An 11,997-nucleotide genomic window follows, 5' to 3' on the forward strand; every position below is an offset into this window, starting at 1 on the left:
TACGTCCCTCACATTTTATTAATGAATGTGCGTGACGAGATCAGTGGTTAGATCATTTGGGTATCATTGCCAAAGTAGAAAAGACCTTTATTTCGAAAGGATTTGAAGAATCAACCCGGAAAAGGAGATTCCTGAGGCTGGCTTCAAATTCACCCTAGTCAATTTAACCCAAATCAGCGACTAGAAATGGCTCGCCACATAAACCTAAGCTCCGGTAACCTGGCCTGTCTCGTGTTGCTGCTTTTAGCAGCTGCATTAGACAGCTCTTCCGCGGATCAAACGAAGACTGTTGAATTCAACGTAAAACCAGGAGGAATGGTACACTCATTCTCTGAGAAACTTGTAAGTAGTGGTAACTAGCTTCTTGCAAGTTAGCTGCCAATGCATGCTCAACTAGTAAAATAATTTCGAGTATCTGTGCACAATGTCTTTTATGTAGCCATGTCTACAAATTGTAGTTTTTGCTTAGTGTGACTGATGCACCGAACTTAAACCATAACAGCTAGCTAGCTAACTAGTGATGTTTGGAAAGAGAAAAGGATGTAGCATCTCTTTAACTATGATATGCAATGTAATGCAAGTATGATACTTGGTATTGCGAATTCACAAGTTAAATCTTTATTTAATTTTTTCGCATATAAAAAAAAGAAAATGAATTTGTTATACGGAGTTGTGGCGCATGATGATGAGGAAATGACCTCTGAGACGCTGACACGTCAGTGAGAGCCTGCCACATAGACTGTTTTCATTGGTTCTCACCTTGAATAGATTTCCTGCATTGTTGCCAGTAAAATACCTGAACAAAATTCATGAGAACATACAATTTAGCTTTCTGCTGTTTTAAGAGATTGTTTTTTCAACAACTAATATGCATCCTATATTTAAAAATACCTCTACAAACATGGTGTTGTCTATCATGTGCCATTAAATCATAACAAGAAATACTTTTATTTTAATGAGTTGTGATTTATTTCCTGGTGGTGTTTTTGCCCGTCCAGTTAATCATGTATTTCCTTCTTCCTCCACAGGGTAGGTACGAGTGTTCTTTCACCTATGCGTCACAAGGGGGCACCAACGAGGTAGGTTTCAGATTGAGGCGCTGAGCACTCACTTAGCCTATAGTCAACACAACTGACGGCACAGACTGTTGCGTTGGTAATAAGGGTGGGAATGGGTACCTCACGATTAGATTCAAGTCGATACTTGGGGTCACGATGCGATAAAAAAAACAAAACGATTGCTTACATTTGATTCCCGTTTAGTGTTAATTGTTTCTAATTGACTGTGATATGCAGTTAAGTGTTGAAGAAGAAAAGGAAAAAATAATTAAATTGGTTTTGGTAATTTGTGAATCGCTAGAAGACTGAATCGTGATTCATATGTGAATCGATTTTCCCCTCACCCCTAGTTGGTAACATCTGTTTGTTACTTCTGCTAAAAATGTAGATATCATGACATATCTTCTAATTTACTTTTTGTATAGTTAGGGTGTTTCCGAATTCTATAAAAGGAACATTTAGCTGTTGTCACGGTTTCTTTTCTGAACGTTGATGCAAACCAACGCTCTCTGTCGTCAGAATGTTTAGGGAGTCAGGTGGCTGAGCGGCTAGTAATCAGAAGGTTGCCGGTTTGATTCCAGGCTGTGGCAAAAATGACGTTGTGTCCTTGGGCAAGGCACTTCACCCTACTTGCCTCAGGGAGAATGTCCCTGTACTTACTGTAAGTCGCTCTGGATAAGAGCGTCTGATAAATGACTAAATGTAAAAAAATTAATTAAAGAAAACTGACTACATGTAAATGTTTAGTGTTGTGATGTTGCTTTATCTGAATATGGACACCCCGCAGCGTTGTGGTGTCCGGACCGCTCACCTGTTTTCATCTGTGTGTCTATGAGCAGCAGTGGCTTATGAGCCTGGGCCTGAGCGATGAGGATACGCTGTTCTCCTGCTCTCTGTGGAGGTAAGGATCAATGTGTGTGTGTGTGTCATCCTCAATGACTAATTCAACAGCTTACTGTCAGTGACCCTAGACGCTGTGTGCCTCAGGTAATCTCCTCTCCTGTTTCAGCGGGGTAGGGTTAGGGAACAACCGAAGGAAATGAATCCATCTGTGAATCACCGATTCGACACAGAACTGATTCAATCTTATCTGCTCTCATTCTCTCTCCTTGTGCCAGGCCTCAGGGAAAGTCCTATCTGTTTTTCACCCAGTTCAAGGCTGAGCTGAAAGGAGGAGTCAACCAGATCAAATACGCCCAGGCATACGTAAGTATACTCCATAGACGTCACAGAGATCTCAACCTGGTCTAGGTCAGTGGTGCTTCAAGAGTCCTATAAAGAACTTGGTTGTAGGGATCACCATACCTAATCATCACCATACCTTTCCCATCCCTGTGTTGGCAGCATAGATGGGCTTTGCCCTCCTGCCCCCCTATCTCTTTGCCCCCCCTACCCCCATATCTCTTTGCCCCCCCTACCCCCATATCTCTTTGCCCCCCCTACCCCCATATCTCTGTGCCCCCCCTACCCCCATATCTCTGTGCCCCCCCTACCCCCATATCTCTTTGCCCCCCCTACCCCCATATCTCTGTGCCCCCCCTACCCCCATATCTCTTTGCCCCCCCTACCCCCATATCTCTTTGCCCCCCCTACCCCCATATCTCTTTGCCCCCCCTACCCCCATATCTCTGTGCCCCCCCTACCCCCATATCTCTTTGCCCCCCCCTACCCCCATATCTCTGTGCCCCCCCTACCCCCATATCTCTTTGCCCCCCCTACCCCCATATCTCTTTGCCCCCCCTACCCCCATATCTCTTTGCCCCCCCTACCCCCATATCTCTGTGCCCCCCCTACCCCCATATCTCTTTGCCCCCCCTACCCCCATATCTCTTTGCCCCCCCTACCCCCATATCTCTTTGCCCCCCCTACCCCCATATCTCTGTGCCCCCCCTACCCCCATATCTCTTTGCCCCCCCTACCCCCATATCTCTGTGCCCCCCCTACCCCCATATCTCTTTGCCCCCCCTACCCCCATATCTCTTTGCCCCCCCTACCCCCATATCTCTGTGCCCCCCCTACCCCCATATCTCTTTGCCCCCCCTACCCCCATATCTCTTTGCCCCCCCTACCCCCATATCTCTTTGCCCCCCCTACCCCCATATCTCTGTGCCCCCCCTACCCCCATATCTCTGAGCCCCCCCTACCCCCATATCTCTGAGCCCCCCCTACCCCCATATCTCTTTGCCCCCCCTACCCCCATATCTCTTTGCCCCCCCTACCCCCATATCTCTTTGCCCCCCCTACCCCCATATCTCTGTGCCCCCTTCACCCCCGTGTCAGTGTTCCTTAATGTAGGAGCACTGATCTAAGACCAGGGCCATTCGGGCTACATGATTGTCTTCATTAATGATTTAACTGATCCCGGACTAGTCCCTATTCTGGTTCTCCTTCTGCACCTGCATCTCTGATAAGACCCCGCTGACCGTCTCCATGGAAACCGCCAACCTGCGTTTCCTGGGGTTTGGGCATTTTTAGATTCCTGGTTGAGATTCACCAGGAGTTGGATCCCACTCATTGATAACACTGGGGTAGGACTGGGAAACAGATGGCCAAGGTGTGTGTGGAGGGGGTGGGGAGGCGGGGGGGCGGGGGCATTCTGTATATTGCAGTCCAGTCAAGGTCATTCAACATAACTTTATTCTGTTGTTAGGGGACATTGATAAGTTGTGCTTAACAAACCAGTTCCACGATTAAAAATTCTCAACTGGCTACATTGAATCAACCACATGGCCACAAAACAAAACAAACAAAAAAAAAACAGACAGACTGAAGCAAATGCTCCCTGAGACACAGATCTGGTCTTCAGATCCAACCCTTAACTCTCCTGAAAACGAGCTCAGCATTCTTGGACAGCTGGTCTTGGACGACGCCCAGACCCAGGTGTGCGCTGCTCATCCAGATGAAACCAGATACTCCACATCCTCTTCATATCCTTTGCTCCATCCTCTTTTGATTGAGCTTGCCTGGTGGCACTGATCCAAGGGCAGAGTCCCAGAATCCCCTGAATGCTGCGCTGCAGGATCCTGCTGCTACTGCAGCTGATCCAGCAGGCCCGGCCTGTGTCTTCCTCCTCCGGGGAGGGGGGCAGCTGGGGCCCCCGTCTGAACGTCTTGCCCCCCCCCCCCCCTCCGCCACCGATCATCTCTTGCTGCCTGCTGTGAACAGACACACAGGAAACAAACGCTGGGATAAAAATAACTGCCATCATCTCAGACTCCTTGACCTCTGTGACTCTCCTTCCTGAGGCTGGAACTGTTATTCATTTATGTATTTTTTGCCTTCACTCACTATATTATTTTTATTTTTTTTCCTTCTGCTCGTAACAATCTCCTTTACTCTGTGCCCTTGTCTCCCCCCCCATGCCGTCTCCAGTCCCAGACTGCCGCGGGAGGACAGGGTAACGTGGCTTTGAAGGACGAGGAGTTCTCCGTGAAGGGACTCACAGGTGAGTCGTCTGCACTGCTGCAAAACCTCTCTCTCTTCTCCGTCTCGCCTCTCCCCTCCATTCTCCTCTGCCCCCTCCCCTCTCCTCCTCTTATTCTCCCCTCCTCTCTCTTCTCCTCCCCTCCATTCTCCTCTTCCCTCTCTCTTCCCCTCCTCTCCTCTGCCCTCTCTCTTCCCCTCTCCTCTCTCTTCTCCTCCCCTCCATTCTCCTCTGCCCTCTCTCTTCTCCTCCCCTCCATTCTCCTCTGCCCTCTCTCTTCTCCTCCTCTGCCCTCTCTCTTCTCCTCCTCTGCCCTCTCCCCTCCCTTCTCCTCCCCTCCCCTCCTCTCCTCTCTCTTCTCCTCCCCTCCCTTCTCCTCCCCTCCTCTCCTCTCTCTTCTCCTCCCCTCCCTTCTCCTCCCCTCCCCTCCTCTCCTCTCTCTTCTCCTCCCCTCCCCTCTCCCCTCCTCTCCTCTCTCTTCTCCTCCCCTCCTCTCCCTTCTCCTCCCCTCCCCCTCCCCTCCTCTCCTCTCTCTTCTCCTCCCCTCCCTTCACAGCCTCCTCTGCTCTCTCCCTTCTCCTCCCCTCCCCTCTCCCCTCCTCTCTTCTCCTCCCCTCCCCTCCCCTCCTCTCCTCTCTCTTCTCCTCCCCTCCCTTCACAGCCTCCTCTGCTCTCTCCCTTCTCCTCCCCTCTCCCCTCCTCTCCTCTCTCTTCTCCTCCCCTCCCCTCCCCTCTCCCCTCCTCTCCTCCCCTCCCCCCTCCCCTCCTCTCCTCTCTCTTCTCCTCCCCTCCCTTCACAGCCTCCTCTGCTCTCTCCCTTCTCCTCCCCTCCCCTCTCCCCTCCTCTCCTCTCTCTTCTCCTCCCCTCCCCTCCCCTCCTCTCCTCTCTCTTCTCCTCCCCTCCCCCTCCTCTCCTCTCTCTTCTCCTCCCCTCCCTTCACAGCCTCCTCTGCTCTCTCCCTTCTCCTCCCCTCTCCCCTCCTCTCCTCTCTCTTCTCCTCCCCTCCCCTCCCCTCCCCTCCTCTCCTCTCTCTTCTCCTCCCCTCCCCTCTCCCCTCCTCTGCTCTCTGGCATAGTCTAGTCTGCTCTCAGGGATCAAGGTGGTGTTACTGTAGTGTCGAGAGAAAGGGAACTGATCTTTTAGCTGGCTCTATTTTGACTTTGTGTCGAGCTGCATCAAGCCCTCTTTTAAATCAACTGAAAGTTCTGGAACCGGAAGGTGCTTTAAGGTCTTTGGATTCAGTATTGATCAGGAAACTCAGGAAAAAATATATATTTAAGGTGATGATGAGTCTCTCTCCCCCCCCCCCCCCCCCCTTTCCCTACAGTGACCCACAATGAGGGGAAGTTCCACGCAGAACTCTCAAAGCTCACCGTCATTGGCTGGACAAGAACTTTCGAACTGTGATTTGCCTGAAGTCTGATTGACTGGTCACCTTGACCAATCAAAACATCCAAGCCAGCTCGGAGGGAGGGGCAAACAAGCCTCTGAGGCTTGTGACTGACATGGACTGATGGGATTTACTGTTGATTAAATCTGATCTTTAGGTTGCACTTTATTTTACGGTAAATAAATTATATGCTGAGTGAGATGGATAAATATTCTCCAGCTGGTTGAGAGGTTGAACAAAGTCAAACAACCAATAATGTCGTGTTTTTGTCTTCGAAAGGAGTTTCTGGGGATTAATTAAGAACCACAAAGGCCCTTCTGATTTATCTAAACTTGTTTGAAATTATAGTGGAAACTCTACCGTAAAACAAAGTGCTGCCATATCTTCTGCTTTCAAGACTGTCTTTGCACACGGGCTTGTCTACGCTCCACGTTTTAGGCATGTTTACATGCTCACATGATCATAGCAGGATGTACATTTCTAGATCAGGGTGGTTCATCCATCCTACACTAAAATAGCGACATGTCGCTAATCTCTGTTCTCTTAATCATAACCACATAAACCCATTTTTCTAATCTGTGCTTTACTTGTTTTTAGAGGGAATCGAATGATTCAAACGTAGTATTATTAAAGAGTAGATTTAGTAGAACGGGAAGAGGTTAATCCAAGAGCACGGATGGATGTCTTTTACATCAACTTATTGTACCAGTCACAGTTCAGAAAGGTTCCCTCACATATAAAGGAACTTAGTTTTTTGTCTGTCTCTTGCTACTGACTGAGATGATAGGAGCTGTGGAGCAGGCTGGACAAGGGCTCAACACCCCTGATGTGAACGAGTTGATGTGCAACTAAGTGTAGAGGGTAGTGTTCTCTAGGGTACCTACTTAGTCAGCCCAGGTTGTGTGTTTACAGTCTGTGTCAGGAGGTTGTCAACATCACTGCTCTCGTCCAAGACCAGGGTCCTCCGGGGTCACGGTAGGAAATACCACCACTCACTGTCATGGAAACAAGACACCAACACAGGAAGGGATTTTTGTTTTTCCTATATCAGTTGGGCCTGATTCATAATCCTCATCTGGTATTTCAATAAATTAATGTTGACCGTCAAATGGAAAGGTGTGTCGCTTTGAGTCAATAAATTACGGCGGACGCTCGTTCAAACCTTATAAGAACATTCATAATCCGATCATCGTTTTAGCAGCGTAGTGATATTTGCCGTGAACAGGTTCGAACCCGCAGTGCCGATTGATGGCCGAAGGTTCTCAGATGTGACGTAAACTGAGCCCAACGGTGTTAACCACGTCTACGCCAAAACCACGCCGAGACTTCCATCTGGTCTCTCCAGGCTAGTTTACTGCTGCAGACACGCCACTATTAGGAAACTACCTCCACTGCCAGTGCTCTCAGAAAATTACATTGGCATGTATTTCAATGATCCCTGATTAAAACCATGTTTTCGGTCCAAGCCCTGTTCTGCTGTTACATTGGATGGCCACAAGAAGGCGTAGGAATGCACACAGTGTAAAACACTGTACGTGCACCAAAGCCTGCCACTTTCTCATAACGCTGGACAGGATATGACCCATCAGGAAGTGACTCATCATTCAGTGATGGTCAAATCTTTTCATTTCTGGACTGTTGCCATGTCCCTGTCTGACTCACACATGTATCTCTGACTCTGTCCCTGTCTTACTCTGTCCTTGAGTCTGATTCTGTTCTTGAGTCTGACTCTGTCCCTGTCTTACTCTGTCCTTGAGTCTGATTCTGTTCTTGAGTCTGACTCTGTCCTGTCTTACTCTGTCCCTGTCTTACTCTGTCCTTTAGTCTGATTCTGTTCTTGAGTCTGACTGTCCCTGTCTCACATGTCCCGATGTTCACGATGGACAGATGGAGGGGCATGGACGAAGGGGAGGGAGAGAGAGAGGGAGGGAGAGAGGACGGAGAGAGGGAGGGAGAGGGGAGGGAGGGGGAGGGAGGGAGGACGGAGAGGGGGAGGGACGGAGGGGAGGGAGAGGGAGAGAGAGAGAGGAAGATGCATGTCTGTCAGGATGGCAGTGTTGGGACCAGTACAGGGTCACTGATATGACAACAGCATGTCCCCGCTCCCCCCCACCTCTAATCTCTGACAGGCCTCCAAGCCCTGGTGACCTAGCCAGACGACCAACTGCGGTCCAGTCCTGAATCATTAATAACCCCTAATGCTGAAGCTCCCAGGTTCGTGTGGAGATCAGAGGAAGAGGGCTTGTGGACAATATGGCCGCTGAAGTCTGACCATGACGGGGCATTTATGAAATGTTTTCGTACTGTGCAATGTTAGAGGTGGTTGGTCTTCAGATTTCAAACATTTAAAAAAAATTACGATTCTGAACTAGACATCTCCGCGGGTCAGGGACTCAGAGAGGGCGAGAGCGTGTGTGTATTTGTGAGAGAAATGAAGGGAAAGCTGGAGGGTGTCAGAATATGGGCGGGATGCAGTGAGGGTTTAAGTGATTTAGCAGGCAGACGGACTACATCCGCCTCTCTGAGATGAGTCACCATCCCGAACGACCAGGATCGAATCCTTTGTCTGGTGCGTGTTTTTCCAAACGACCGTCTCTCCATCTCTGCCTACTTCCTGTCTAACACAGCATGACAAACTACTGAGGGGGGAGGGGGCGGGGGGTGTGTGTGGGGGGTGGGGGGGGAGAGATGGACTCACCTCAGACACCTTCCGTCACCTTGGAAACTTGGCCAGTGTCTCTACTTGGCGAGTCTTAAATCACTCTCAAACCCTCTGCTCCGAGGCTCGCCCAGCCTTGCCCGGCTCCGTCGCCCCCCCCCCCCCTCCTCCCTCACACCGTGGTCGAGAGCAGCCGTCTCTTCACAGGGTACGGTGGAGCCTCCCTCCGTGGCCCCTTCCTAACCCGCTCTTGGTGACCGTCGTGTGGGTACGGAGGAGGCTTGCGCCCCCTGGGGCCCGGAGCCCTCCGGGGTCCGGACGGAGGGTTGAAGCGGGCATCTTGGGTGAGGCTCGCTGGGCTGGAGCGGCTGTCCCCAGGTGCCTGTCTCGGCCGGGCTGAGCGTCAAGGTCCTTGTGGGGGCCGCCTGGGGGAGGAATGGTCCTGGCAGATGGGTGGTCACCATGTGGGGCCTGCGTTGACCCTAGGTGATTCTCCACACAGACAGATGGGCCGAGGGTGGGGGGCCGGGGCAGTGGGAGAGGGGGAGAGAGGGGGGGGAGGCGAGGGGCTGGAGCGGGAGAGGGAGAGAGGAGGGAGAAGGGAGAGAGGGGAGACAGGAGAGAGGGGAGGCTGAGGGGGGAGAGGTGATCGTCCACGGGAGGGAGGGTTGAGACTTGGGCTCGGGGGAGGGCGGGACTGGTGGATCTTGACTCGGAGGGGTGAGAGGCCAGGAGTTGGGGGCCGAAACAGGGCTGCTCCGTGGGGAACAGGAGGCCCGGCATAGGGTCCTGGTCAGGCTACAGAGCTCAGAATCCCTGCTCTCATCCTGGGGGGCAGGGGGGCTGGGGGCTGGGGGGCAGGGAGGGGAAGAGGAGGCTGAGTTGGCCCCCCTCTCTTGGGAGAAGACCCGGGGTTGTGGAGGACCCAGGGAGAAACAGCCAGTCTGGAGACCGGGGGAAGCCCAGCTCCCCCGGGGCTGGAGGGAGGCTCCATGTCCCCCTGGGTGGGCTCCAGGCCTGGGTGTCTGTGTTGGCCGGGGCCCATGGCCACCCCACTGGAGCTGGAGCTGCAGGGACTGGGCAGGCTGCTGGAGAACGGCTCCTCCTCGCTCAGGTCGATGGACGAGGTCAGATACTCAATCTGCTGCACCACCTGTGACGGGGGGATTAGAATACGCACAAGCACGGTTAAACACACACACAGACACACACACGCATGATTAAACACGCACACACACAGACACACACGCACACAAAGTAATGAGGGCTAGAGCAATCACAGGAGGAAATCTGCTCAGTCTCTGAGCCAGCAGTCTTTGGTCAAACAATGCTTCCGGCAGAGTTATTGTCGTGTCTATCTTGCCCCAACAGCCTGTCATCAAAGCTGTCCTCTTCTGTTGATGGGTACGAGGTGGAGTGACGATAGGGCTCGAGACAAGGAAGGCACTCCTCTAGATAGACTGAGCGGGACCACGAGCGCTGCGTTTCAAATCCAAGCTCATCCGTCAGAGTAAAAGAGTACAACTCCTCCTGGTGCGTTTGTCACCGCTGCGTTTCAATCCGGGGCTCCTCAAAACTAGAATAATACCTGCCGGGGCTGAAATATTGGTTTTAATAAACACACAGGGGAGCTTGCTGCGTGTGTGAGTTTGTCTGTTTGCGTGCGTCACTGTTTTCCCTCCTTTGGTTTGGTTTGTGTGAAGATCAGAGGAATATATGCAACTGAAGTTGAAGTTAGGCAATTCCATAGGCTGTGCTAATTGAACGACTGTCTGACGCAAATCACGCAATCACTTGCGTTGCATGAGATCCGTCTGGCGTCAGTATTCGACACGGTCTTTCAGACCTGAGCCAGCCTAAACCTCTGAAATAGTATAGTAGATGAAAGAGGGAAACAAATCCTCATCCTCTGTCATCCCTGATCCGCTGCGTGTTTCCATGTTTCATCTTCAGATCAGCGTCTCTTCATGTTATCTTACCTCAGTATCCTCTGGTATGTCAGGCCTGTATTTCATATGTGGACCTCAGATGAAATGGGCCCCAGAGCAAAAGCTGGACCCCTCAGGCATGTGTACTAGTCTAACAGCCACGCTCGCTACAGGAGCACAAATGAAAAGATCAGTTGGCCATGACACGTGCTGTTTTTGGCGGGATTTCCACACAGTGCCTTTTAGTAGGATGTTCCCTAGATGAGATGAACGTGGGATGAAGTACCCAGCCCTAACCCACCCCCCCCTCTGTCCAGGCTGCAGATGATGCCCCACAGATGATCTCTCTCCCGAGGAGCCCCTCTCCATTTACTTGCCCTTTCACTGGATGAGAATACAAGGCGGAGATGCTTTTTGCCGTAAATGGATTAAAAGCGTTCGATGCAGCTGCCCCCCGTAGCGCATCTGTTTGGGAGAGAGAGAGAGAGAGAGACAGAGAGAGACAGAGACAGAGAGAGAGAGAGAGAGAGAGAGAGAGAGAGAGAGAGAGAGAGACAGAGAGAGACAGAGAGAGAGAGACAGAGAGAGAGAGAGAGAGAGAGAGAGAGAGAGAGAGAGAGAGGAGAGAGAGAGAGAGAGAGAGAGAGAGAGAGAGCAGGGGCTAACCTAAGCTACTGAACATGTTAGCCAGTGCATTAGGTAATGGAGCAGGGAAATCACCTCGTTGTCCTCCTCCCCTCGAAGTATGAATCACATCGTCCCCCTGGTGTCTCTACTCTGTGTACACATGGATGCTCTGTGATATTCCAGCACTGATTCATATTCAGTGTGTAGGTGCAATATAGTGGCAATTTGCATGATAATGCCAGCCACAGTCACAACCACAGCACGTTAGTGGTCGTATATCAGGGCTTGTACAGCAGAAGATACAACAGAGCAGTAAAAGCGAGTGAGAGAGAGTTTAGAGTTGGTTTGAGAACAGAATGATAAAAGAACAAGAGAGACCGAGAGTTGGGACCAAAAGAGGAAGTGCGAGAGAAATGGGAGAAATGTTTTCACAGGTTTAGGTCAAACGTTAAACCTTCTTACCTCCTTCATCTCCTGGTGAACACCTTCAGGCCTCCCAGGACATTCTCCAGGCTGTCCATCACCCGTCTGACCTGGTCCCTTAGCTCCCTCCTGCTGCATCTTGTAACCCCAGGGCCGGCCTCCATCCTGGGCCTCTGGTCCTGCCGCTCGGACCTGGGCTGGAGGTGCTCTGAGCGGGGTCTCCTGGAGGCTTGGCTGTTGTGGCTCCTTGGCGTGAGGGGTCCCTTGTCTCTGTGAGGGACCTCTGTGGAGAAGATGACCCTCTGGAGGGAGCTGGGGCCGTTGAAATCGTCCGCGGATGGCCCATGCAGCTCCCTCTGCCTCCTCAGGCCCTCCAGGGCTGGGAGACCTCTCTCCTGCTCCAGGGCTGGGAGACCTCTCTCCTGCTCCAGGGCTGGGAGACCTCTCTCCTGCTCCAGGGCCAAGCCGGAGGTGGAGGAACTGAGAG

General features: G+C 51.6%; 1 protein-coding gene across 1 annotated transcript; it reads left to right on the top strand.

Moving 5' to 3' along the window:
• The first annotated feature begins 18 nt into the window (after nucleotides 1-18).
• Nucleotides 19-6,222, top strand: mydgf (myeloid-derived growth factor). The gene is made up of 6 exons (XM_067230001.1): nucleotides 19-342; nucleotides 1,029-1,079; nucleotides 1,898-1,959; nucleotides 2,177-2,264; nucleotides 4,431-4,503; nucleotides 5,811-6,222. Exons 1-6 carry the CDS (start codon nucleotides 187-189, stop codon nucleotides 5,888-5,890), a joined length of 510 nt encoding a protein of 169 aa, XP_067086102.1. The 5' UTR covers nucleotides 19-186; the 3' UTR covers nucleotides 5,891-6,222.
• Nucleotides 6,223-11,997: the final 5,775 nt, after the last annotated feature.

This window comes from Osmerus mordax, chromosome 26 (assembly GCF_038355195.1).
Source record: "Osmerus mordax isolate fOsmMor3 chromosome 26, fOsmMor3.pri, whole genome shotgun sequence".
Taxonomy (NCBI): domain Eukaryota; kingdom Metazoa; phylum Chordata; class Actinopteri; order Osmeriformes; family Osmeridae; genus Osmerus; species Osmerus mordax.